General features: G+C 46.0%; 2 protein-coding genes across 2 annotated transcripts; both read right to left on the reverse strand.

The window, feature by feature from the left end:
* Positions 1-1,677: 1,677 nt before the first annotated feature.
* On the reverse strand, positions 1,678-2,859 carry LOC127296390 (uncharacterized). Its single transcript, XM_051326451.2, has one exon. It carries the CDS (start codon positions 2,802-2,804, stop codon positions 1,935-1,937), a length of 870 nt encoding a protein of 289 aa, XP_051182411.1. The 5' UTR covers positions 2,805-2,859; the 3' UTR covers positions 1,678-1,934.
* Positions 2,860-22,328: 19,469 nt separating this feature from the next.
* LOC127296394 (3-ketoacyl-CoA synthase 1) lies at positions 22,329-24,410 on the reverse strand. The gene has a single exon (XM_051326456.2). It carries the CDS (start codon positions 24,270-24,272, stop codon positions 22,629-22,631), a length of 1,644 nt encoding a protein of 547 aa, XP_051182416.1. The 5' UTR covers positions 24,273-24,410; the 3' UTR covers positions 22,329-22,628.
* Between the last annotated feature and the right edge of the window lie 3,180 nt (positions 24,411-27,590).

Here is a 27,590-nt window from a genome sequence, read left to right on the forward strand (position 1 = left end):
CTCATTTTTTTCTAAGGGTTTCACTTCTTATTCAACCACAATTTCGTTAAATCTTAGTCAACTAGCTTAACCATCTGAATAGCTTAGTGCAATCTGTGATTAGTTAGAATTCTTCCATGGTTGTTTATGGGGTTTTATGTGCGTTATCCTTTTGAGCTTTTGTGATCTTTGCGCTTTCAGTTGAGTGGAGATTCATAGATGTTTCGTTTTTTATTTGTATATTTTAATTTCATTTTATAACTCTATAGATACAGATTCTCCTATGACATCTTTAAATTATGCATCTAAGTAAAGGTTAGAAACTATAGATGTGCTTTGCTAAAACATTCCGATTCTTCATTTATCTATCTCACATTTATTATTGTATTTATCTAGCTTATAATAATTTTTGTACTTGTCTAGCATAAATAGTATTTTTTAAGTTATCTAGATTAGTGTTATTGCTTTACAAAATTAATATGACAACAATTAGTGAATTTTAGATATTAACTTGACATATGCGGATATTGCCTTTGTTTATATGATAGCGTTGATCCTTGTTAGTGTTTTATTGGGGAACTAGAAGGATATATATCTCGTGTGTTGCGGCGAGAGTCTCTTCAAGATTTCTATCATGTAAACAAAATGGTATACCATGCATGCAACATGAAATTGTCTAAGATTCAATTGATCATAATAGTCGATATGCTAAATTTAAGGGAAATGGTTGTGTATTAGATGCCTAAAATTTGATGGTGCGGACAACAGTATGTCTAAAAGAATGGAGGGTGTGGATAGGTTACATGTAGATATAGATTAAAATTAATGAATATTAGTGGGATGACAATAACATGGATACCTAGTGGATAGAAGAATGAGATGATGTGGATAGCTTGTATGTTAAGATAGCAAGTGATTATAGTGAGATTTTGCTCTATAAGAGATACAGATTTATAGACTTCTGGTGTTCTGTGTCCATAATGTGTTTAGGTAAATACTTTCTCATTGAATCAGTATATATTTTGTTTGAAGTATATTAATTTTACATTTTGGTATGTAGTTTGTATATCAACATGCTTTAATATATTGAAAATATATTTGTTCGTACATGCATGTCTTCTTGTAACATATTGGTGCACACGTCCTTTTGTAGTGTCGTACCATCGGAGCCCTTAATCACATGTTTTTATTGATATAATAGATTTTATTTATATACATATATGGTATATGTTGGTAATCTATTTCGGCACCATGTCCAAATCCAATATAATACAACATCCATCTCTGTATCCAACCGTCGTCTAGCTTACTATGAAAAAAGTGGAGTAAGATTATGATTTTACCAAAACCCGCTTGAGTTTGACAATTCACCTTACTTTTCTTACTTCCATTTTGTTGTTTCGCATAGGAATCCCCCTTACCCAAAAAATAATGTAGTATTTCTAAAATGCCACAAATTCTAATTGTTTTATGAATATGAACATAAACACACATGGTTTGTTGTAAATAACCTTATTTGATGTTCCATTATCACAAACAGTTCATCATGACTTGAATGACAAACCATCTATGATAGCAGGTTATCACCGGGGTCAATCTCAAGCATCACTGATCCACAAAAAGGCCTACCGGTCTTTTAACAGTCTCTTGCAGGCATTACTGTAGAAATGAGTACACAACATCCCAAAAACATCCATGTGAAATTCTGAAATCATCAGTTTGAGTAGGGTAGCCCAATAGAATCGAGACAAGCAAGTCTTACAACCAAACTTAAACAATCACAAGAAATTACAGATACAACACAGTAATACTACAAGCATGCCCACACCCAGAAAATTAACACGCATGATCACGAGTTTACAACACATCCCTGGCTTATTGCGCCAGAAATAATAACAACAAATTCAGAAACCACGAAACCCCTCACGCGGAGAGAGCGCAAGTATATACTGAAATCAGAAACTGAGAGCCATGGTAATGACACCCAAGGCAAGTCCAGTTCCAAGCAAGCTGCATCCATGCTTCAGTGCACCACTGTCGTATGGGCTGCTGTCCACCAACGGTTGGCTGCCAAATCCAATCGACTGCCCCACGTCTTCCACGCCGTGCCCCTGCCCAGAGACATCACCATACGATGCATCTTGTGGCAGCACTGCAACGCCGGCGTTGCCGTTTCCATTGCCTCCTACATCCTGTCCAAATGGCAGGTTGCCACTCCCCTGTCCTATCGGCTGGGCGAAGGGCGCCGTTGCCGAGACCAGGCCTGGCGAGCCGGGCATGCCGCAGTGCTGCGCCGCCCGTGGCTCATCGCTGGCCTTCCACGCCAGCTCACCGCCCTTGTCAAGGATGCGCATGTCACCCTCGTCCACCAGCTCCAGGGTTCTGAGGAAGTTGTTGTCAACCGACTCTGTGTCGTGTGTGTGCCACACTGAGTTGCTCCCGTCAAACACCTCCAAACCTTTCCACGAGAACACGAGTGCGCAGGTGTTGATGGTGCTCACAGCCAAGCACTCTGACTCCCACACGCTCTGGCCCTCCGCGCCTGGCTCGGAGGCGTCGAGAATTTCCACATAGCAGAAGTCCGCCCCGAGGCCACCGGCGCCTGGCACGGTCTGGCTGCGTATGAAGTGCGCCGCGTACTTGCCAGACGGCGATGTCAGGAACAGCACGGGGTTCTCCTGCCCATGCGGCGGAATGCTCGCCAGAATCTGCTGCTTGGTTTCCCGCTCTATCATGCCGGTTGGCACCGACGCCGTTGCATAGGAAGGGAGGAGAAGCACCAACGAGAGGGCCATGGCAATGTAGGAGATAGGGATGCGCTCCATGGCTAATGGTTTGGATTTTGTGCTCTGCTCAGTTGCTATTGCGTACGAGGGCTTGCTGTGTTTGTATTTGTGATTGTTCACGAATTAGTGTGCGCCTTTTATAACGAGACCTGGCAGTGGAGTGGTACGTGATGATGCTATAAAGGCAACGTTGAGTGGTTGGAATCACCGGTTCCAATGTACCATTAGACATTAGGAGATTAGCTAGGAACAATAACAAGCACGATGCCTAGGAATAATGCTTTCATATACGACTTCTCGACCTATTTTTTGAGTTTTGACATAATATTAGAAATTCTCACAAGTCAATTTCAGCTGAAGACCTTAGTGGTACTAGGGTTGAAAATGGAAGGGAAACTTTTCTTCTGTTTCCGAAGAAAAAGGAAATGGAGGGCCAAATACGGAAAAGGAAGCGGCATTTGGAGGAAAAGAAACGGAAACGACAAAATCATAAATGGAAGCGGAAAAGAAAACGAGGGAGGAAATTCCGGAAAAATAAATACGGAAAGTTTCCGGAAATATAACCTAGAGAGGCCCGTGCATTTAGTAGGCCTACATTTACATATGCAAATGGGCTTGGCCACGTATCAAGTCCACTAATTACTCTAACTCTAATCACTTTGTATAATTAACTATGTGTGTTACTTTATGTTGAATTACCGCTTATCGAAGTTAAGTGATATATCTTGTCTTTTTTTATTTATGTGTGTCTTTCAGTCTACAAATCAAGGTATTATGCCGCATTGTGTTATCGCAAATATAAGTTTTCGCAACGTATCCTCTACGTATCCGTTCTGTTTTCATATCTGATGATTTCCGTTTTCATATTCGTTTCCGGTGTTTTCGATTCCGACAAGATAGAGGGAAACAAAAACGATAAATCATGTTTCCGTCCGTTTTCGTTTCATTTTCAACCCTAAGTAGTACAGCTCAACAACTCCACCAAAGTTTGAGGATTCTATTTATCTTTTATTGAGGCAAGTTATAATGCATCAAATTGTTTTGATGAAGAAGTACCACTCAAAGGCCTAACCTGAAGTCGTCAATGGTAACTAGTTACCACCGTCGGGACAAAGTTGGGCCCGTCAGTACTATTAGAGATATAGTTTTGGGAACCGAATATGATTTGTAGTACGAATCCTAGTCTCTGTAGAGTTCACAAAACCTACGTTGTAACCTCACGTTGTAATCTTTCTTCTATATATACATGAGATAAAGGCCTCGGAATCTATCCGAGTAGATTGAAACTACCTGATCATATTACGTCTTATATGGCATCAGGCTGGCTCTTCCGCCGTTAGTCCCGATCGCAAGCTTCGACGTCGCTGTTGCTGGTCGCCTTCGCCCAGCCACCATGGCGTCTTCCTCCAATCCGCCGATCAACCTCGGCCTCCCTCCGCGAGAGCTTCTGACTAGAGACAACTACCCAATCTGACGCTCCTAAGTCCTTCCCGCGATCTTCGGTGCTCAGTTGTCGGCCTCCTTGACGGAACTGATGCCGCTCTGCCGACCGAAGTTGAAGTCACCCCCGCAGAAAAAACCACCAGTACTGCTCCAAAGATGGGGCCAAACCCTGATTATGCCTCCTGGCTGCGATCAGATCGTCCTCTCCTACCTTCTGCAATCTCTCTCTCGTGAGATCATGCCACACGTTCATCGGATTGAACAATCACAAATACAAACACAGCAAGTCCTCGTTCGCCGCCCAGAGCGAAGCTAAAGTCAACAACCTTCTCGTTGCCCTTGCCAACACCAAGAAGTTACAGATGACGACCTCGGAGTTCCTCTCCAAGATGCAAGGATTTGTAGATGATCTTATCGCTGCTGGACATCCTCTCACCGATCGCCAGCTCGTCTCCTATATACTTGCTGGTCTTGGCACCGACTACAACCCCCTGGTGGATGCTCTCGGCGTGGAAACAATGCCGATCTCCCTGAGCCTCCTTTTCTCTCACCTGCAAACATATGATCAACGGCAGCTGATGCTCAATGGCCCATCTCCGCCTGAGTTCGAGACCTCTGCAAACGCCGCGAACAGACAGTGGCGTCCCCGCTCTGGCAAGAGCAACTACACCAGAACCCGCGGTGACGGTGACCGCGGTGACCGCGGCGAACGTGCCGACCGTGGGGATCGCCGTGATTCACGCCGTGACGATCGTCCCTTCTATCAGGGTCGTGGAGGAGGCCATGGACCCCCTGGAGGAGGGCGCGGCCGTGGCCGGGTACGTCGCCATACAACGCCATGGGTGGATGTTACCTGCCAAATCTACAACAAAGAGGGCCATCCCGCGAAAGATTGTTGGTCCCGCTACTCCGAGGATGATGACTATGGTGACAAGGAAATCCATGCTGCCTATGGTGTCGACACAAATTGGTATCAAGATTCTGGTGCCACCCATCACATTACGAGTGAGCTCAACAATCTGACCTTCGGGACACATATAAGGGCTCCGACAAGGTCAACACCGCCAATGGGCAAGGTATGAATGTTTCCCATATTGGTCATTCAATAGTCCGTAACCCTACTCGAGATTTTCACCTCCGCAATGTTTCGCATGTTCCTCACGCCTCTAAAAATTTGCTCTCCGTACATCGTTTCACATATGATAATGGTGTCTCTATCGAGTTTTACCCTTTCTTCTTTCTCATAAAGGATCAGGTCACCCGGAGAATCATCCCTAGAGGACGGTGTGTTGGCGGCTTCTATCCTCTTATTTCATCTTTGGCGTCTTCATGATCTATGAAGCATGCCTTTGTCACCGCCAAGCTTGACCAGTCCCAGTGGCATAGTCGTTTAGGTCATCCCTCCTTAGTTATTGTTAGACAAATAATAAGTAAGCATAAGCTTCCATGTGTTAGAGATAGCAGCATTGTTTCAGTTTGTGATTCTTGTCAGTAGGGCAAGAGTCATCAACTTCCCTATCCTATTTCTACTAGTGTTTCTACAACTCCTCTTCAATTAGTTTTTTCTGATGTTGGGGGCCTTACCCCTACTTCTGTTGGACGACATGATTATTATGTAAGTTTTATCGATGATTATAGCAAGTTTACTTGGATCTATTTGCTTAAACACAAGTCTAATGTCTTGGATGCCTTTGTCAATTTTCAAAAACTTGTTGAACGCAGATTTGATAGGAAAATTCTTACAGTCCAACCTAATTGGGGGTGGGGAATACAATAAACTCAATTCACTTCTTCAAACTCAAGATATCTCACATCATGTTTCTTGTCCACATGCTCATCAACAAAATGGCTCTGCCGAAAGGAAACATTGCCACATTGTTGAAGTAGGTCTCACTCTTCTTCCTCATACTGGTATGCCCTTAAAATTTTGGGATGAAGCTTTTCTCACAACCACATATCTAATCAATATGCTCCCTAGCCGAGTTATTAATAATGACACTCCTGTCCACCGCCTTCTTGGTACACATCCTAATTATTCATCCCTTCATGTCTTTGGTTGTGTATGTTGGCCATACCTTCGTCCGTACATCAAGCGCAAACTTGTGTTTCGTTCCAAACAGTGTGTGTTTCTCAGCTATAGCCCTTGCCACAAAGGAGTTAAGTTCCTTGAAGTATTCACTGGACGAGTCTATATCTCTCGCGATGTCGTTTTTGATGGGACTCTCTTTCCCTTTAAACCCCTACATCCTAATGATGGTGCTCTTCTTCGAAAAAAAATCTTCTCCTTGATCCTTCTCTTTGCAAATTTGAGCAGGGGGACGGTACTACTAATGATTTTGTTATGGAAAATACTCATGCTATTAACCCATCTACTAGTGTTGTTCCTTATGATCTTCAAGGTGCAGCTCATCGAGACACATCAACATGCAAAAATTCTAGTCAAAACAGTGCCTGGAGCAGTTCATTTGACTCTTTTGAGTATTCAGGAGAAAACAACACCAGCGTTGAATCCTAGGCAGATTCTCTGACCGGATCCGCTCCGGGATCGTGCCAGATGCCCTCGGGATCCTCCTCTGCAGCCTCAGGATCGCCGCATGCCAAACCAGTTTCCGTGTCGCCTGGCGGATAGCGCGCACATGGGCGGGAGACAGCGCAGCCCGACCCTAGATCTTCTGCGGGCAGCTTCTCGCGTTCGACGCGCAGCCCGGACATAGCAAATAGCAACGCTGCAGACGATCCACGTGCCTTGCCATCAGCGCCAAGCCTGCCCGGATCTGTTGTCCCTGCTGGATTTGCTCCTTCTTCCTGTGTAATCCAGCCTGTGGCTTCTCAGCGCCCAACTACACGTGCGTCCAAAGTAATTGTGAAGCCTCGTGAGTACAAAGATGGAACAATTCGTTGGCTTTTGACGGCTATGACAGATGAACCAGCTAATTTACAGTCTGCTCTTGCTGATCCAAATTGGAAGGGAGCAATGGATGAGGAATATGATGCTCTCATGCATAATAGGACGTGGAAGTTGGTACCACCACGTGAAGGTAAAAATATCATTGACTGCCGATGGGTGTATAAAGTCAAGAATAAGTCATATGGTTCGATTGACAGTTATAAAGCTCGCCTTGTTGCTAAAGGTTTTAAATAGTGGTATGGAATTAATTATGAAGACACTTTCAATCATGTTGTCAAAATTGCAACTGTACGTCTTGTTTTGGCTTTAGCTGTTTCCCAAGGATGGAGCTTGCGACAGTTGGATGTCAAGAACGCGTTTCTTCATGGTATTTTAGAAGAGGAAGTATATATGAAACAGTCACCTGGATATGAAAGCAGAAGTACACCTCATTTTCTGTGCAAACTAGACAAGGCGCTCTATGGACTGAAACATGCAACTCGGAGCATGGTACTCTCGGTTGAGCTCTAAGATACTTGCTCTTGGTTTCTTTGCCTCCAAATCTGATCCTTCTTTATTCATCTATCGTAAGTGCAATGTCACCATTTTTATGCTTATATATGTGGATGATATCATAGTTGCTAGTTCCTCTCAAGCTGCAGCTGATGCACTATTGAAAGATCTAAGTCAAGAATTTGCTTTGAAAAATCTTGGTGACTTGAGTTTCTTTTTGGGTGTGGAGCTACGTAAAGTTGATAATGGTATAGTCCTCAGCCAGTCCAAGTATGCTCATGATATTCTAGCCCGTGTTGGTATGTTGAATTGTACAAGTATGCCTACGCCTTTGTCTTCTTCTGAGAAGATTACTGCACAACAAGGAGCTCCGTTGGGTCCAGATGATAGTACCAAATACAGAAGCTTAGTGGGAGCTTTACAGTATCTAACTCTCACACGCCTAGATATTTCATATGCAGTTAACAAAGTTTGCCAATATTTGCATGCTCCTTGTACTATTCATTATACTGCCGCTAAGTGGATTTTGAGGTATTTCAAGCCTACCATGACAGTTGGGTTAACATTTGTGAAGTCTGCATCTATACCAACGACTGAAGTGATGTGGGTTCAGTCCTTGCTGAGTTGGGTGTTCAGCAGCGACAGACACCTTGTTTATGGTGTGATAATTTGAGAGCTACATATTTATCAGCTAATCTTGTGTTTCTTGCAACAGCCAAGGATATTGAGATTGATTTTCATTTTGTTCGAGAACCAGTATTGAGGAAGCAGCGGGAGATTCGATTCATTGCTTCTAAAGATCAGGTTGCAGATGGATTCACTAAACCACTGCCTTATTGAGCTTTTGAAAATTTCAAGGATAATCTCAATTTGTCGAAGTTTTGATTAAGGGAGGGTATTAGAGATATAGTTTTGGAAACCGAATATGATTTGTAGTACGAATCCTAGTCTCTGTAGAGTTCACAAAACCTACGTTGTAACCCCACGTTGTAACCTTCCTTGTTTATATACATGAGATAAAGGGCTCGAAATCTATCCGAGTAGATTGAAACTACCTGATCATATTACGTCTTATAAGTACTACTAAACTCAGCAATGACGACAACTTGGTGCCTATTAAAAAATTAATTAATAGTCAATTTCATCCCAACCGAAAGCCCCTGCACCATTTAAACTAAAATTACTCCTTTCTTTGGAGGTGACGTTTTGGTTCATAGGTGCATTTAAAAATAAATATCAAAATATCAATAAATTCTAAAATAAAATTTGAGGTGTACATCTTAACATTACATAGGCATTTGTGGGAAAACAACATTTTATGTGGTATGTATAAAAAAGATAAAAAAATGTTTTGTACGTAGTTATGCTAGAGCATCAAAATTTGTCTTTTTTACATGAGACACAAAAAATATTCTTTTTTTTTTCTGAAAACTTGTGTGCGAACGTAGAATGTCTAGATATACATGCAAATTTTATTTTAGAATTTTTTGACACTTTAAAATATATTTTCACACGACGAGTTGGATTTCCCCCTTTCTTAGTGCTACCTTCTCATTCCACCCCAATCCACCCACTTCCCTTCTCTGGTATGCGACTTCTCTCCCCTCTTGGTCCACTTGATTCGATCCAGTAGCATCTCTATAAGATTCAAAAAAATCCATACAGGGTCGGCCCTGAGGGGGGGCGGGCGGGGTGGGTGCCCCGGGCCCTCGGAATCAAGGGGCCCCAAGTCCCAGCTAGGTAAGGTAGATGCAACTACCGCGCCATTAGAGTAGGTCATGAGTTCTTCTCATGAACAGTTCTAAGCAACGGGGACAAAGCGTTATGATGTTTCCTCTTGTGGACAATAGAATCAAGGCCTATTTCCTTTAGTTAGTTTGGGCTTTATTTTATTTCTTTAGCCTGGGCTTCCCTTAGATGAATGGATTAAGATGGACGGGCTGGTTGATTAAAAGCAATGGGACGTATGGAGTATAGTTTCTAGGGTGGCTACACAAGAACGATCCAATCAACGTGGCGCCCTTTTTAAAAGGAAAATTGCAGCATACAATTGATCATTTTTATTCTCGTTGATAGACGTAGCACACTTCAAGCCGTAGTTAGGAAGAATCTTCTCCGTCTAATGTAAGTTGATTGATAATTAGCCTAATTTTTAGTCTATTGACGTCTACCTCGTTCCTCTCGTGGTCTCCTTTTTCTTCGGTGAGCCTCACGCTCCTCTCCTTCCCTCGATTCGGCAAGCAGCGTAGGTCCTGAAACCACCACTAGCAAAACCCCTGCCTACCCCGCCCATCGTCGGTGAACTACCGCAACGTCTTGTCACGCCACCTTGACCAAAGCTCGTCCTTCGCCGATCAACCGACACCCACATCCAGCTCTTTAAGTCATGCCCCTTCTTCTCCTACATCGGCAACCCCTCACCTCGCACCCCCAATGCTAAATTTCTTCCTCACCGAACTCCGGCTCGTCATTGCCGCCTTCGCCGCAGCCAGTTGCGGCGTCACCGGGTCCGGCTCGATGGTCTCTGGTCATAGGTTTTGTGTAGGATTTGTGAAGATACTATCGTGAGACGGTCCATTTTGGATGGCCAAAAAAAATCTAGTTAGCGATTTGTTCGACAAAGAACACAATTGCTTCACATTATTGAGTAATAACCAACAATATATGACTGTGTGCAGAGATTAAAGAGCATCCACATTTTTCGAGATTTTTAATTGGTATACACATACAAATTTTCTAGATTTATAGGGCCCTAGCTTTTAGGTTCGCCCCGGGCCCTCGAAATGTCAGGACCGGCCCTGAATCCATACTAGAATGTTTAATGAAAATAACTACGTGGAATGAATTTCTTATTTTTCTCTCTTACTTTATTTCTGCTTCAAAAAGAATTAAAACCTTTGAGGTCATCTAATGCTTTGTTAACCATGTGAAATATAGGATTTTTCAAAAAAAAAATCATGCATGGTTGAAATACTTTTATATACAACTCAAATATATTTATGTTAGACCAAGTTGGATTTTTTATATTTCAAAAAATTTCCAACATTTCTTTCAATTTATAAAAGAGGATCAACTATAATAAGCATGTGTGGAAAATATTTTGTCTTGGTATATTTTATGTCACAAAGTTCTTATTTGTATTTTTAGGAATTTAATAAACACAAAAACTCCTTCGGAGGAATTATTAGGGGTTTAGACGATATTTTAAAAAAATATAAGTGAAATTATAATTGGGTGGAAACTATATTTGTATGGACCTTCTAACTATTGTGATATGCTGGAATTTTCTTGGATTTTACGAAAGAATGTGGCTCTAATGAAATCCATAATAATTTTGCTGCCATTTAATAAATTTACATATTATTAGATTTTTAGAAATTCTGAACTAGGCCAATTCAATTCACGCCTTCGCGCGCGCATTCTCGGGAACTGCTATACGCCGACCTGGTCGGCGCGTGCGGGGTGCCGCACACCCCCAGCGACCAGGTCGGGTAGTTTGGGCCGCGACCCATTAGCTCAGGTACGATTTTTTTCTTTTTTTTCTTCTTCTCTTTCTTCTGTTTTTTCTGTTATTAATATTTTTCTTTTTCAAAATCTCATTTTTTTATGAAATTATTTTTCAAGATTTTTTTCAAAATATGAACATTTTTAAATTCAACAGTTTTAAAATTCGAATGATTTTATATTTTGAATATTTTTCAAAAATTATATTTTTAAAAATTTGAACATTTTTCACGTTTGAACGGTTTTTTAATAACGGTTTTTAAATTTGAACATTTTTCATGTTTGAACAATTTTCAAGTTTGAACGATTTTTAAATTTGAACGGTTTTTAAATTTAAACATTTTCATGTTTGAACGATTTTTAAATTAAACAGTTTTCAGATTTTGAACGGTTTTTTATATTTGAACATTTTTTTAATTTATTTTTTAAAATATTTCTATTTTTTGAATCTGAAAACTAAAAGTAAAAAAATGAAACAGAAAAAACGAAAGAAAAACAAAAACAGAAAATAGAAAAAAGAAAAACAGGAAAAAAAAGAAACAAAAAAGAAAAGAAAAATCACAAAAGGAGGCAGCCCGCACCTAACTGGGCCGGCCCGGCCGCACACGGCGCGCGATGCGCGCCGACCTGGTCGGTGTATAGGGTTTGCCCGCATTCTCTCTCTATTGCTCTCTCTTATTCCTTATTCCTCCATCCGAATGGGTCAAGCCCATCTTGGTTTTCCTTTATTTTTCATTTTCTTCTTTTTTGGGCCGCATCTTCTTTGGTCCATTATTTAGTCTATCCTCTTCGGCCCAGGCCACCTGAGCCAGCAACCCTCACCTCATCTTTTTCTTATTATCCACCAGGGTGGGCCAAGACATGCCTTTTTTTTTTGCTTCCCTTTTTATTTTGTTCTTGGGCTATGATGCTCCAGAGCGTCCAATACGGGCTTAAAGCCTGAATCCTTTTAGACATGGGCTACATCTGATGAGGCCAATTAATAAAAAGGTACTTTTTTGTACATCTCAAAATTTCTATTTTTTTGTAAAATGGAGGAAAATATTATTAAGTTTAACATAATTGGTCACGGGGTTAATATAACTTTACTCAAAAAATGTATTCAGTGTAAAATGTTCCTAGAATCTTTTTTTGAAGCCGTCATTGTTAGGAGTCCAACAAAGTTACATAGTTACAGAATATGTACATAAGATCTAGCTAGATTACAATAAGCTACTAATCCATGTTTTGAAGCCGTCAGTGTGTTTAACCTTTGTTCTTTACCCTATGCACATGTATGAAACTCCTTCTCCAAGCACAAAAAGAAGGCTTATCCTTCTAAAAAGTTGTTGCATTGCGTTGCTTTCATATGTGCCAGCAAGCTAGGATAATACAAAAAAGAAAGGCTTGTGATATTCCTTCTTTGCTGCAACAAACATATGCTCAGTATAACCACCTTGAGCCACACTTATCTGCAAATAATTCCACACATGTGCTAAAATTGCAGTCAAAAAACATATGGACCCAGTCCTCATATGCATGAGTGGGAGGGATGACACAGGTGAATTCATTAGTAACGTTCCAATTCCTTCTCTTCGACACATCTCGTGTATTCAGGTGATTACTAAGCAGCAGCCAAGCAAATACCTTGATGCACAACATAACTTTACTCTACTAGATCCATGAGAATTTCTTGCTAGGAGTGATGTTTCTGAAACAATGGTTGTAATACACAATAGCTAGCAATGTAAACCCCATCATTCCAAATAGTTTTCCATCATTGATCTCAAGCATTCATGCATTCTATTGAACTCATCAAACACTTGCGAAGGCAGAGGAAGATAAAACAAGCGGGATCTACCTTCACACTGGATTACTTCCTTAACCGAAAGAGAGCTATCAAGAGCAAAAGAATGGAGTCTTGGGAAATCTTTAGCAAGGTACATGCCATTCCGCCTATCATTTGAGAATAACAATGTGTCTCCTTTGCCGACAGAAGTGGTGCAGATAGATCTATACTCATCAACCAGCTTCAAGATTTCTCTCAACCATAAAGAGACACACATGTTAAAAGCATGTGGGACTCCATTAGGATAGTAATTCCAAACCAGATTGACCAAGGCACATCTTCCTTGTTGTAAAATTTATGCATGTGATTAATTAATAAAGCCTCGTTTTGCTTTTTTGAAGTCTAGAATACACAAACAACCCTTACTTTTTTGCTTACAATTCATGCCACAAGCTCCTAGTCAAACCTCCATTGCTAGTCCTCCAATCCGGCCTTCATTATTTTCTCCGCCTCAGATTTCAAATGGACCAGAATGTCATCTGATGGCAACACAGAGCAGAGCTTCGCGTTGCTCCCCCCAGAACCAAATGGTCGAAATAAAAGTGTGAGTGCGCATGACTGAATACCAGCCGATCTAGCAAACTCCAGGCATAAGGTGCATTGTTAGATTCTCTTGTGGAGCCTTCCGGAACTCACCACTCCGGCCAGATGAAGAAGGACCGACCTTAGGATGGCCAACATCTTCGTAGAAGAGGAAACCTAGGACCGCCACATTTATTCTTCAATGCTAGGGCCCCACGCCACCATCCCCTGCCCAACGAAGACGAAGAAGGTTCAGAGATCGGTGGACAAACAGCAGACGAGGCCTGCACGTCCCAGATCAAGTCCATGCGGCCCAAAAACGAGCCTCGCGTCGTGTCTGAGATCAGGCCCTCCCGGCGGATGCCGGCAAAGGAGCACTGCCATGCCACGCGGTACTAGCCACTGCTACCCACACCATCCTCACCCCGCAAGGTCTCTGCCGCCGTGCTCGGGGCCGCCGTCCCGTCTTCCATATGATGCGGGCGGAGCAGCCTGTTGCACGTAGGAGGTGCAGCCGTCGCAGACTCCTCCAGGCCCCAAGGGCCGAGATCAGGTCCGGCCGCCACTGCCTGCCGCCATGCTCCGGACGCCGCCACCATGCACAACACCACGATGGGGATGTCGGGACTCGGGAGGCTGCCACCCCACCCCAAGGTCGCACCGTGTAGAAGGCCCCCCGTCGCCATGCCACGCGGGATTTGCCAGCAACCTCCAGTGGAGGCGGGGGAGGGGAGGGAGAGAGAGAGAGAGGAGGGTGGCTGGGGAAGGGCAGGGGCTCCCCGGAGTGGCGCGACACCACCACCTGGGGGGTAGGTCTGATGCTTGAGTACTCTCCTTCTCCAAACACATCTGAATGGAAGAAATCATCTGCAAACTTATAAAAGTCATGTTTAATTAGAGATTGACACTTTTTGAAGACTAAACCATTAAACCCATCTGGCCATGCGCTTTATCATTCGGTATTTTTGTGATAACAAGACCCATCTCTTCCTCAGAGAAAGGCTTTGTTAGCTCATCTATACTATCCACCTTCTTCAACAAATTTTCGAGATCTAGGCATATGTCAATACCTCTGGAAGTACCCATTCTGTTTGTATAGCAATTCGGAGCCAAATCAACCATTTCTTCATATCTATCACCACTGGCAAACTGACAATGGAATTTCTTCTGTACCTAACTGTTGCCATAGCATGAAAATATTATGTCTGCTGCTCTCCAAGCTTCATCCAAAGGTTCGTAGAATTCAATTGATTGTTTGCGAGTTAATGTTCATATGAGTAAAAATTGTTCACATGGTCTAAAATAATTGTTCACGAGGTTATAGAAATCATTCATTTATTATACAAGAAAAATGTGCATCTAACCTTTAAAAATAATAATTAAACATATGGTTCAACACTATCTATTTTGTCTAGTTAGATGAGTATTGCGAGCATGTAAGCAACAATATTAAACAAGATAATAGGAGAAAGCAGGTTGTCATGGCTCACACCACATGCATCTTCCTCAAAAAAATGGTTAATACATACTTTCTCCGTTTCATAATTCTTGTGGTGGTTTTAGTTCAAATTTGTACCAGATGATATCCTTGTTGCAAATTTTGGTCTTATGATTTAGTGAATTAGTAGATGGCACAATTTCCTTCTTTAGTTATGTTGGCGAGTTAGGCTTGTCACACAATGTGACGTGTGTGTGTTCGTATTCTATCCCACCAGCCGTATTGATAAGGTCAGAGTGGTTATCTAGATTATGTTCTAGACCCTTCCTTGTAACAAACCATGTATATCCCTTTTGGAGTTGTTAGGTTAAACTCCTTATATAAACACGCAAGGTGTGCTCCGAAAGGGGTAAGACACTTTAACCCAAACTTTCACATGGTATCAGAGCTATCCCTCCTAAAACACATCTAGCGACAAAGCCCCCCCCCCCTCGCCGCTGATCCCATCTCACGCCATCATCGCTAGCCAACATGTCCTCTTCCTCCTCGACGCAAAATCCTTCGGGAGGCTCCACCTTCGGGATAGGCGTGACGGAGCGGCTGGGCAAGGGAAACTACATCCTCTGGCAAACCCAAGTCCTGCCGACTGTCAGGGGTGCCCGCCTCATGGGCTACCTAGATGGCTCCATCAAGGCACCCAAGGAAGAGATTGAAGTAAAAAGGGGTGACGAGACCGTCACCGAGCTGAACCCAGCTTATGAAGACTGGGTGGCGTCGGACCAAAAGGTCCTTAGCTTCCTTGTGGGATCTCTCTCACGGGAAGTGCTCCCCTACGCCGCTGGTGTCAAGACGGCGGCCGAGCTCTGGGAGATTCTGCAAGATATGTACGCGGCCAGGTCGTGTGCACACACCACCAACACTCGCATCGCCCTTTCCAGTGCTGAAAAGGGCGACAAATCTATGGGTGAATATGTCACCATGATGAAATCTCTAGAGAATGAGATGATCTCCGCCGGGAAGACCCTTGAAGATGAAGACATGGTCTCCTACATCCCCGCAGGCCTCAAGGACGACTCCTACACCGGGCTAGTCGCCGCCATCCTCGCCAGAACCGAGCCAATCACGGTGAGCGAACTTTATTCGCAGCTCCTTTCTTATGAAAGTCGTCAACGGATGCTCCATGGAGTCTCCCAATCTTCTGTCAATGCCGCTACTCGCGGTGGCCGTGGTCGCTTCGGTGGTCGTGGTGGTGGAGGCCGAGGTGATCAAGGCCGTGGCAATCCTCAACGAGGTGGCAATGGTGGCCAAGGAGGCTACCACAACGGAGGCAACAATTGTGGCTACCAAAACGGCGGCAACTACGGCCGTGGCCGCGGCAACTACAACAACAATGGTCGTGGTCGCGGAAACTACAACAACAACGGTGGCAACCACGGTGGTGGTGATCGTGCACTGTGTCAGCTCTGCAACGTGGCGGGCCATACCGCCATGAACTGATGGTACCGCTTCGACCAGGACTTCGTCCCTCGCGAGCGGACAGCCGCCAACGTCAACTACAACAAAAATGGCGGTGGCGGCTGGAACATCGACACCGGCGCCACCGATCACATCACAAGTGAACTAGAAAGGCTGCATGCCCATGAACGCTACCATGGCGCTGACCAGGTGCACACTGCCAATGGTGCAGGTATGAATATTGCTCATATTGGTAATTCTATTATTCCCACTCATGATCAAAATATCCATCTAAAAGATGTTCTCCATGTTCCTGATGCCACAAAGAATCTTGCCTCCGCACATCGACTCACTAGAGATAACAATACTTTTGTTGAAATTCATCCTGAATTCTTTTGCATTAAGGATCAGGTCACGAGGAAGGTGCTGCTTGATGGACCATGCCAAGATGGTCTCTACCCCGTTCCCGAGTCATCATCCTTTTCACCATCATCCAAGCAAGCTTATGGAGTCTCCAAGCCATCCCATCATAGATGGCATAGTCGGTTAGGCCATCCGGCCTCTCCCATAGTTTAGAAAATCATTAGTCACAATAAACTTCCTTGTTCTAGTAAAATTAATGAGTCGGTGTGTGAAGCTTGTCAAAAGGCAAAGAGTCACCAATTGCCCTATTCGAGATCCACTAGTGTTTCACATCATCCTCTAGAGTTGATTTATTCCGATGTATGGGGACCTGCCCCTGATTCTTTTGGTCGTAAGAACTATTATGTTAGCTTCATTGATGATTTCAGCAAATTTCTATGGATCTATTTGATTAAACATTGTTCTGAAGTGTTTAGCATATTTCATCAGTTCCAAGCACTTGTTGAAAGGCGTTTTGATAGGAAAATCATCACTCTCCAATCCGATTGGGGAGGTGAATATGAACGATTAAATTCCTTCTTTCAACAAATTGGTATAACTCACCATGTTTCTTGTCCTCATGCACATCAACAGAATGGCACCGCTGAGAGAAAACACAGGCATATTGTTGAAGTTGGTCTATCACTTCTTGCTCAAGCATCCATGTCACTAAAATACTGGGATGAAGCATTCATTGCTGCGGTATATCTCATCAATCGCCTCCCCACTAAACTTCTTGATTTCTCTACACTTCTAGAAGTTCTTGAGCAAATCAAACCCGATTATCAGTCCATGCGCATTTTTGGATGTGCTTGCTACCCCAACCTTCGACCATTTAATGCTCGAAAGCTAGAATACCGTTCCATACAATGTGTATTTCTAGGATATAGCAACCTTCACAAAGGTTTCAAGTGTCTTGATATTAATTCTGATCGAATCTATATTTCTCGGGATGTTATCTTTGATGAGACAATATTTCCTTTTGCCAAACTCCATGCCAATGCAGGCCAGCGCTTCGTTCGGAAATTCTCCTTTTACCGTCCCATCTTCCTAAATCCCTCTCAATTTGATCATGGGGGCGAATTTAGAATTGATCCAATTGAGAATAATATTCATACTACTGCTGCAGCTAACAATGGTCTTGAAGTTGTAAACAGCAATGCAGAAAACGGAGTTGAAATTGCTGTTGAACACAGCGATTCGGAGCGTAATCGCATGCTCCATCGTGCCGGCACGGAAGCCCAGGGTCATGCGGGACCCACCTCTGGCGAAAACGCGTCCTCAACTGCTGAAAACGCGTCGCCCGGATCGTCTCGTTGACCGCACCTCCAACCGGCGCGCGCCACGTCAGGCCAAGCGTCTGTGCGCGCGCGGAACCCTGCGATGGGTGGGGACCACCCACGTGGCTCGGAGCGGCAAGCGGGATCGTCTGCGTCGCCTTCTACTACTGCACCAAGCCACACCGGCGCGCGCGCCCGGATCTCGTACGGAGCCAGCTGATCCCGAGGCAGATATGACACATGACTCCGAGGAGGACACTGCTGCCCCGACAAGATCTGCCCCGGGATCCACCCCAGGTGCTGCCAGATCTTCTGTGCCGACACAACGTGCTGCACCGCCTGTGCCACGTGTTACTACACGGTTGCAAGCTGGGAAAATACAACCGCGACAATACAAAAATATGGTCAGGTATGCGAATCTCGCTGCTTCAGGAGAACCTAGTAATTTAGATGATGCACTAAAAATGAAAATTGGAAAAGGGCAATGGATGAAGAATATGAGGCACTCATGGTGAATAAAACTTGGCACTTAGTTCCACCAAATCATGCAGACAAAAATGTAATAGATTGCAAGTGGGTTTATAAAATTAAACACAAGGCTGATGGTAGTATAGATAGATATAAAGCACGCTTAGTGGCTAAAGGATTTAAGCAGAGATGTGGGATTGACTATGAGGACACATTTAGTCCTGTAGTAAAATTAGCTACTATTCATCTTGTTTTGTCTATTGCTGTCTCCAGGGGGGTGGAATCTTCGACAGCTAGATGTGAAGAACGCGTTTCTCCATGGTATTCTGGAGGAAAATGTCTATATGAGACAACCACCTGGGTATGAAGTCAAAGGAAAAACTCAGTACATCTGCAAACTTGATAAAGCCTTGTATGGGTTGAAACTCAGGGTGGGCATAAAAACCGTGAAACCGAAAACCGAACCGAAGCCGAAACCGAACTAACCGAAATCTCGGTTTTTTTCCATTAACCGTTATTTTTTCGGTTTCCATTTATACTAACCGAATTAAATTTGGTAGAATTCGGTTTTTAGCCCCACCAACCGAGCAAGACCGAGTTGACCGAATTGAGTAACCTACCATCAATTTGTGCATAAACCGATCATTCATAGAAGCCCAATTGCGTTTGATGCTCCAAAAATTGTTCATTCAATGTATGACTTTGGTCTTTGATGTACTAGCTTTTTCTGAATATAGTTTGAAGCCTGCATAATAGAACACGTCGCTCGAAGTCTTAGCTACCCCTTTTAATTGCTCACGAGTGATGCACCTGTACCACGAGTGCCACAGCCTACCAAATAGCATCCCTCCACGATTGGTGCTCATTTGTCGATTTCTTGCGCAGTTGATGCTTTTTGTGTTGATATGTCAATCACTATTTGCTTTCTTCGGTGATGCCTACTATTTGTTCAAGTGAGTAGGTTCATTTGGTTTTAACCGAAAACCGAACCGAATTTGTCGGTTAACCGAATCTTCGGTTTCCTAAATTTTCATGCCAATTTCGGTTACCATTTTTGAAAACCGAATTTGTTCAAAAACCGCAAAAACCGAACCGAAATTTCGGTTAAAACCGAATGCCCACCCTGAGTTGAAACAAGCCCCAAGAGCCTGGTTCTCAAGGCTAAGCACTAAACTTCAAGCACTTGGTTTTTGGCCCTCTAAGGCTGATACTTCACTCTTCTTCTATTTTAAGAGGAATATTTCTATCTTTGTGCTTATCTATGTTGATTATATAATTGTTGCTAGTTCTTGTCAAAAGGCAACCACAGCTCTTCTTCGAGATCTTCAGAAGGAGTTTGCCCTAAAGGATCTTGGTGATGCTCACTATTTTCTTGGTATTGAGGTGAAGAAGACAAATGATGGTCTACTCTTGACACAAGAAAAGTACACTACAAATATCCTTAAGAGAGTAGGGATGCTAACGTGCAAACCTACAAATACACCCATGTCAACTAGTGAAAAGTTGTCTGCATACGAAGGAGATCCTCTTGGAGTAGAGGATGCCACAAGGTATAGAAGCATAGTTGGTGCTTTACAGTATTTAACTCTCACAAGGCCAGATATCTCATTTTCTGTCAACAAGGTTTGTCAATTCCTGCATGCACCAACCATTACTCATTGGACTGTTGTTAAAAGGATCTTAAGATATCTTAAGGATACATCTAATCTTGGGCTAAGGTTCAGTAAATCACCTTCTATGCTTGTGGTGCTTTCTCTGATGCAGACTGGGCAGGTTGTCCAGATGATAGAAGATCTACATGTGGTTTTGCTATTTTTCTTGGTCCTAATCTTATATCATTGAGTGCAAGAAAACAAGCTACTGTTTCTAGATCTAGCACAGAGGCTGAGTACAAATCCCTTGCTAATGCTACGGCTGAAGTCATGTGGGTACAAACATTACTCACCGAGTTGGGAATCTCTCATCCTATGGCTGCAAGGTTATGGTGTGACAACATGGGTGCAACTTATCTTTCAGCTAATCCAGTTTTTCATGCAAGAACTAAGCATATAGAAGTTGATTATCATTTTGTTCGAAAAAGAGTGGCTCAAAGATTATTGGATATAAAGTTTATACCAACAGGAGATCAAGTTGCAGATGGGTTTACAAAACCGTTGACGGTTCGCCAGCTCGAAGCCTTTCGTAACAATCTCAACCTAGATAAGTTGTGATATAGGGGGTGTGTTAGCGAGTTAGGCTTGTCACACAATGTGACGTGTGCGTGTTCGTGTTGTATCCCACCGGCCGTATGGCCCGTATTGATAAGGTCAGAGTGGTTATCTAGACTATGTAATCTAGACCCTTCCTTGTAACAAACCATGTATATTCCTTTTGGAGTTGTTAGATTAAACTCCTTATATAAACACGCAAGGTGTGCTCCGAAAGGGGTAAGATACTTTAACCCAAACTTTCACAAGTGAAAGGGTTCTGCTACTGCTCTTATGATCTATCGTCTGGAGACGTACGAATTGTGGTTGGCCACCGTTCAGCACGTCCTAGATTGTAACCGTAACCGTATGCCGGTACATAGTGCCATATCTGTAGTGGTACCTTGTGCAGCCGGCTGCCGTCCATCGCCTCATCATCAACTCGACGAGAGAATTCAACTTGTTGCGCCTCACGAAAGTGGCCGCCCAATGAATGCAGGTCTGCAGGCTGTATCCGGTGCCGCGGCGCGGTCAGAATTGAATGGTTTGGACTCCGGTTTTGAGTTGGCCTCCGTTTAGATTTTCTCATGCGTTCTTACAAGTCCTAAAGTGGCTGGTTGGCGGTTGAGAGTTGTTTGGTCACTTTCTCACTGCTGTTGCTTGGCCACTTTGAAGTTCCCTGATCTTTCTTGCCACGGTTTCTCTTTGAAGATTAGCTTGTCTTAAATGGCATTTCTCTGCTGCCATCATCCTAAATGTGATTAAAAAGAAGGGTTTTATGGAGGATTGGTAGAGCTAAGCTGTCAAGGAGTGTTTGCTTAGCTGCCGGGTTTAAATGGAAAAGACTCTATCCAACCAAGTGTATCAGGCTATGCTTATTAATATCTGCAATCACATCCAACCATTATCTGGGGACGATGCAGCGCTGCTAAATTTGCAAACTATGGATGTGCATAGGTACTGTGGGATAAACCAAACTCATTCTCAAGAAACAGGGCAAAGTAGTTGAGCAACAAATTTTCCAATTTGTATGTTTTCTGCCTTTTCTAGTTCCTACACGAAAACTTATGTTTGGTATGAATATGTTGTTGTCAAATAGTAGTAGTAGCAGTGTTACTTTTTTCGTAACTCCATAAACACCTTTCGTTTCTTTGACCGTTGTACATTATGATGAATGCAGAAAGTCAGACGAGCGTCGCTTGATGGTCACGCAGAATAGACGGACGATGCCGCACTTAATTTGACGAGTGACCTGTAACTGCATGGATTGGCAAGTCAATCCAACACCGAACTACCATACCAACATTAATCAAGCATGCCCTGAACTGGATGTTTTCCACGCAAACTAAATAGAGGTCGTACTCGAAACACACATATTTCCTGCATAATGTCTTGTATGGTTGCACCAAACACAGCAGCAGCATGGACTCTTCCTTCCTTGGTTGGGTTGGCTGTATCCTCCTGTATGGATATCACGGGACCTGATCGAAGCAACGCCTGACCTGACAGTTTTCGGAACTGAAATAGTGTCTCGCGTGATGAGATTCAATAACTGAATCCCAGTTTGAGGCCTAGCACTGACATTGATCGGAAATAGAATCCATGTGAGATAGTACAAACAAAAAATAGAATTCATGTAGCTTGAAATTTCATTGTATTTATCGTTTGTAGTAATTCACACTTGATGGGCAACCAGTGTAAGCCAGTGCCAGTACAAAAGCTGAAAACAATGGCACTGCTTGCTCATGGAATCTGAGTTCCAGAAACTAGCACTGTTTACAGTTACCTACGGGAGGGAAATGCAGAAGAAATGAAAACATATATGGAGTACTGTATGTAATCTCCCCACTGCAGGTTTGTTCTTTACCGTGAGGAGAAAAGAATCATGTAATGTTGGTGTGAAGTAGTCACGCAGCATGCATAATCGATCTTCAGAATCAGACGTAGGCCTTGGGCGGGTACTTGGCGACGCAGTCCACCCAGGGGTTGCAGCTCCTGATCTTTTCCGCTCCCGGCGCGGCGTCGGCGTTGGCGGCGGGCGATGACACTGCCGGCACGTCGCGGAGCGCGCGCCACACGGCGCTGTTGCACTTGAAGCCCGAGCCGAAGCCGATCTGCCAGACGCGGTTGCCGCGCTTGACCCTGCCCTTGGCCTCGGCGTAGGCGAGCTCGTACCAGAGCGAGCTGCTGCTGGTGTTGCCGAAGCGGTGCAGCGTGCACCTGCTGGGCTCCATGTCCTTGTCCTCCAGGCTGAGGCTGCGCTGCACCTCCTCCAGCACGGCTCGGCCGCCGGCGTGCACGCAGAAGTGCTCGAAGGCGCGGCGGAAGTTGGGGATGTAGGGGCGCACGCCCTTGGCGCGGAAGACGCGGCGCATCATCAGGGACTTGAGGAACTTGAGCTGCTCCGACAGAGGCAGGACCAGGGGACCCAGCGTGGTGATGTTGGTCTTGAGCGCGTCGCCGGCGACCGACATGAGCTCCCGCGCTAGCGAGACGCCCACCTTGCCGCCGTCGTCCTCTTTCTGGTAGACGCAGTTGAAGCACTCGTCGGTGGCACCCTTGTGCGTGCGCACGGTGTGGAGCAGGCGGTACTTGGCGCGGCCGGCGTCGGCGCGGCGGTTGGAGAGCAGCGCGGCGGCGCCGCCCATGCGGAAGATGCAGTTGGAGAGCAGCATGGACTTGTCGTTGCCGAAGTACCAGTTGAGCGTGATGTTCTCGGTGCTGAGGACGACGGCGTAGGAGTTTGGGTGCGCCTGGAGCATGTCCTTGGCGAGGTCGATGGCGATGAGGCCGGCGCTGCAACCCATGCCGCCGAGGTTGAAGGACTTGACGTCCTCGCGCATCCTGTAGTGGTGGATTATCATGGAGGCGAGCGACGGCGTCGGGTTGAAGAGGCTGCAGTTGACGATGAGGATGCGCACGTCGCGGCGCGGGTTGATGCCCGTGGACGCGAAGAGGGCGTCCAGGCAGCCGAACATGACCGCCTCGGCCTCCAGCCTTGCCTCGGCCATGTTGAGCCTGGGCGGGCGCGCCTGGACGCCGGGGGGCAGGTAGGTCTCGTCCCCGAGCGCGGAGCGGGTGGTGATCTTGGTCTGGAACTCCAGCGCCGCGTCGTTGAAGGCGCCGGTGCTGTCGGTCATCTCCAGGAAGGCGTCCTTGGAGATCTTGTGCTGGTCGTCGGGCTTGTAGCAGGCGAACTCGACGAGGTAGACGGGGCGCGGGCGCTTGAAGTAGTAGACGGTGAGGAGGAGCATGGCGGTGCCGAGCCAGGCGACGCAGGTGAGCAGGTCGATGGAGTGGTAGATGACGTCGAGGCGCACGAAGGAGTAGGCGGCGGAGGCGAGCACGGGGACGCAGAGCATGGGCAGGTACGACGTGGGGCTGCCGCCGTGGCGGATGCCCAGCTTGACGTACTTGAGGTTGACGGAGCGGGCGAAGTCGGGCAGGCGGCGGCGGATCTTGATGATGATGCTGGGCAGCCGCTCGAGGCCCGGCTGCTGGGCGGCGTCGCCGCGGAAGGACATCTCGGCCGTGAGGCGCTCCCGCTCCATGACCGCCGACGGCGCGGGCACCGGCTCCATGGATTCTTCTTCCGTAAGCTCGAAACGAGTCGCCTTTGGCGTGAGTTGGACCGGGAGCCGGGATCGGAAGCGTGAGTCGAGTCGGGGTTGAGGGTGGCTGATGAATATATAGGGTGCGCGCCGGAAGAGAACGCGACGGTCTCGTCTCTCCCGCTTCGGAAACGAAGTTGTGGCTTGTGCGGTTGCCGGGGTGGTCGATCAAACTTATAGGCGCCCGCCCAAACAAACGAGGGTGCAGCGACGGAAGCTTGCTCCACTTGTATTCCATATCGGCGTACTGACTCACCTACGACACGTCAGTCACACGACTGGAAACAGAATTGAACCGTATACTAGTACGTGCGTAGAGTTGGGCGCGTACCCAAATTTCTACTCGTACGTAGACTTGGAGTCCATAGAGTCATGGGGTATGGAGTACAACTGTGTAGAAGGTAACCAACGGCTTGTATTCATGTACTTGTAAGTTGTAATACTCATGGAGAAAAATAGCTGCTATAGTACTACTCAATGAACTGACTGCAAACAGAATTGAACCTATCTGCATTGTGGATGATGGGTCTTCTCGCTTGTGTGGTTTTTCATTTTGTTTTTTCTTATAAATCAAGCAATGTATGGCTTTTGGACCCGGGGATCATTCTATGCATATAACTCTTTCTATATAATCGAATAGCAGATACGACTGCTTTAGACTAAAAAAAAGTTTGAACCATACACCAACTTAGAGTTACTAAATCTCATTGAGGATGAAGTCACTAATAAATTTCGCAAGAAATGGATTCAATGGGTTCGGCACCTCAGGGTATCTCCAGCGGCGCGACGCAAACGGTCGCTCCGCGTGGACCGGAAATGCGTCTGGCACCACCTCCAGCGGGGCGACCAAGTGACGGGCCGTCCACGGAGACGCAAACCTGGCCCAAATATGCGCCAGGTTTGCGTCTATGCGGACGCTCGGCGGACGCGCAAAGTGTCCGCTCGCTTCCCCACCGGGTCCGCCTGGCAGCGAGTCTGCATCGAGGGCATCGCTTCGGCGGTCAGCGCTTCCGCGTCTGCGCCGCAGCCTTCGCCATCAATGGCGCGGCTGCCTCTTCTGCACGCGCACTAGCGGGCGGCGGCTGGGCTTCTGCGCTGCCTTCAATGCCATTGTATCCCGCGCGCGGCCGCGCTTAAAAGACCACCGGCCGCGTTCCTCCTTCCCCCACACCTCCACTCGCACCACCACCGCCGCAACACCATGGGGAAGAAGAACGACTTCGAGGCCTCCGGCAGCGGCTGCAAGAGGGTGCCGCTCCCCGTCACGCTGGGGAGGCTCATGCACGGGAGATGGATGCCCTTCGACTGGCACTACAGGACTCGGCGGCGCCACAACCGCAGCCCTGGGCACCTCCTCCACCGCCGCCACAGCCGCAGCCCTGGGCGCCTCCTCCACCGCCGCCACAGCCGAAGCCCTGGGGCGCCTCCTCCACCGCCGCCACAGCTGCAGCCCTGGGCGCCTCCTCCACCGCCACCACAGCCGAAGCCCTGGGGCGCCTCCTCCACCGCCGCCACGGCTGCAGCCACTGGGCGCCTCCTCCACCGCCACCACAGCCGTAGCCCTGGGCGCCTCCTCCACCGCCGCCACAACCATACCCCTGGGCGCCTCCACCGCCGCCACAGCCGTAGCTCTGGGCGCCTCCACCACCGCAGCCCTGGGCGCCTCCTCCACCGCCGCCACAACCATACCCCTGGGCGCCTCCACCGCCGCCACAGCCGTAGCTCTGGGCGCCTCCACCGCCGCAGCCCTGGGCGCCTCCTCCACCTCCAGCACCGCCGGCGCGCCCGGCGTACGCTCCCCCGGATGGCAGCTGGCCGTGGGTGATACCGGAGCTCATCGTGCTCGACGGCGACGAGGAGCAGCAGTAGGCGTTGGGGTTTTTTTTCATGTTTTAACTATGTAAATTATGTTTCATGTATTAAAAAAATAATTCAGCCAAAACAAAATGCGTCCTGCCGCTGGAGCCACCCCCGACGCAAACGGACGCGCGATCGATTTCGACTATTTCGGCCGACACAAACGGATGCGCGCGGACGCTAAAATGCATCGCGCCGCTGGAGATGCCCTCACTTCGGTGATGGCATCGACCATCCTTACTGCCGACCTGCACTACTTCTGGTCTATACCGGGCGGTCGCTGAACCTATGGGTTATATTTCGAAATAGTTTACGATCAGCCATAAAAGTGTGACATAAAATATTGTAGCTAAAATTTGGCAAAAAAGATAACTCTATGATGAATGAATCATACATGCAATAGAGGATGACTATGACTCGTGTAGGGTACTGTAATCCGAATGTGGTACGTACAGTTAATTATGTTAATTACGACCTTGGGTTTTACTCCTGGATTGACGCGGCCGGAGGGAAGGAGAAGAAACGGTCAGGGTGCGGGCCCGGCACGCGCGCGGTAGCAGTCAGTCAGCAGACGGGAGAAAGAGAGGTAGACAGGTAGGGAGGGTGGCCAATTAATGGCGGTGGTTACCGCGGGCGCTCAACCACTTGGAATTAAGGAGCCACAGGTAGACGACGCGTACGTACGTTACGTACTCTACGTGATCGATCTATCCGCCTGGCAGCGGCAGCCAACGCCGCGAGCTATATCCAGCGGCACAGGTCAGCCGTGTTGCACTGTTTGCCTCTTTGTTCGTTCATCAATTCATTCGGTTGACCTAGCTTTCCTCCATTTTAAAACCAGAAATCTTGGCAGCCTCGTGACAGGTTCCTAGCTCCCAGCGCTGTTGGCCCGTTGCTGCACCACATATGACACGAGCTAGCTCCTTCGATCTTCCTTCACCTAACAGGTCTATTCTGGTTTTTGAATATGGAAAACGTTTTGCAGCATTCATTCATGGATCTCCATCACTTGCAACTTCGCGAGGCTACAAAAAACTCTGGTGGTTGGATGGATCAGTCGGATTGGGACTAGGATGAATGACCAGTCTGCTCAAAGGTCTGCGTTTTCTCACCAGATTCCCTTCCGCTTCTAAGTTTTTTTTTTCTGAAATTGAGATGATAAAATCTTGATCTGACAGCTACCAAGCATCGACAAAAATGAACTATATCTCTAACTTGACTAAGCTAGTCACTGCCCTTGTCCCCCCCGGTCACAAATACCTCGCATTCTGGACTTCATCAAAGTCAAATTTTGTAATGTTTGATTGAATACATATATAGAAAAATATGTATCAACACTAACAATGTACGATCTACTGTATTATAATCGTTATAGAATATATTTTTATATCATATGCATGGTTTTTGGTATTATGAATGCAAATAGTTTTT

This window comes from Lolium perenne, chromosome 4, assembly GCF_019359855.2.
Source record: "Lolium perenne isolate Kyuss_39 chromosome 4, Kyuss_2.0, whole genome shotgun sequence".
Classification (NCBI taxonomy): Eukaryota; Viridiplantae; Streptophyta; class Magnoliopsida; order Poales; family Poaceae; genus Lolium; species Lolium perenne.

Coding starts and splice junctions, on each gene's coding strand:
- LOC127296394 (XM_051326456.2), bottom strand. CDS start 24,272: ATGGAGCCGGTGCCCGCGCCGTCGGCGGTCATGGAGCGGGAGCGCCTC.
- LOC127296390 (XM_051326451.2), bottom strand. CDS start 2,804: ATGGAGCGCATCCCTATCTCCTACATTGCCATGGCCCTCTCGTTGGTG.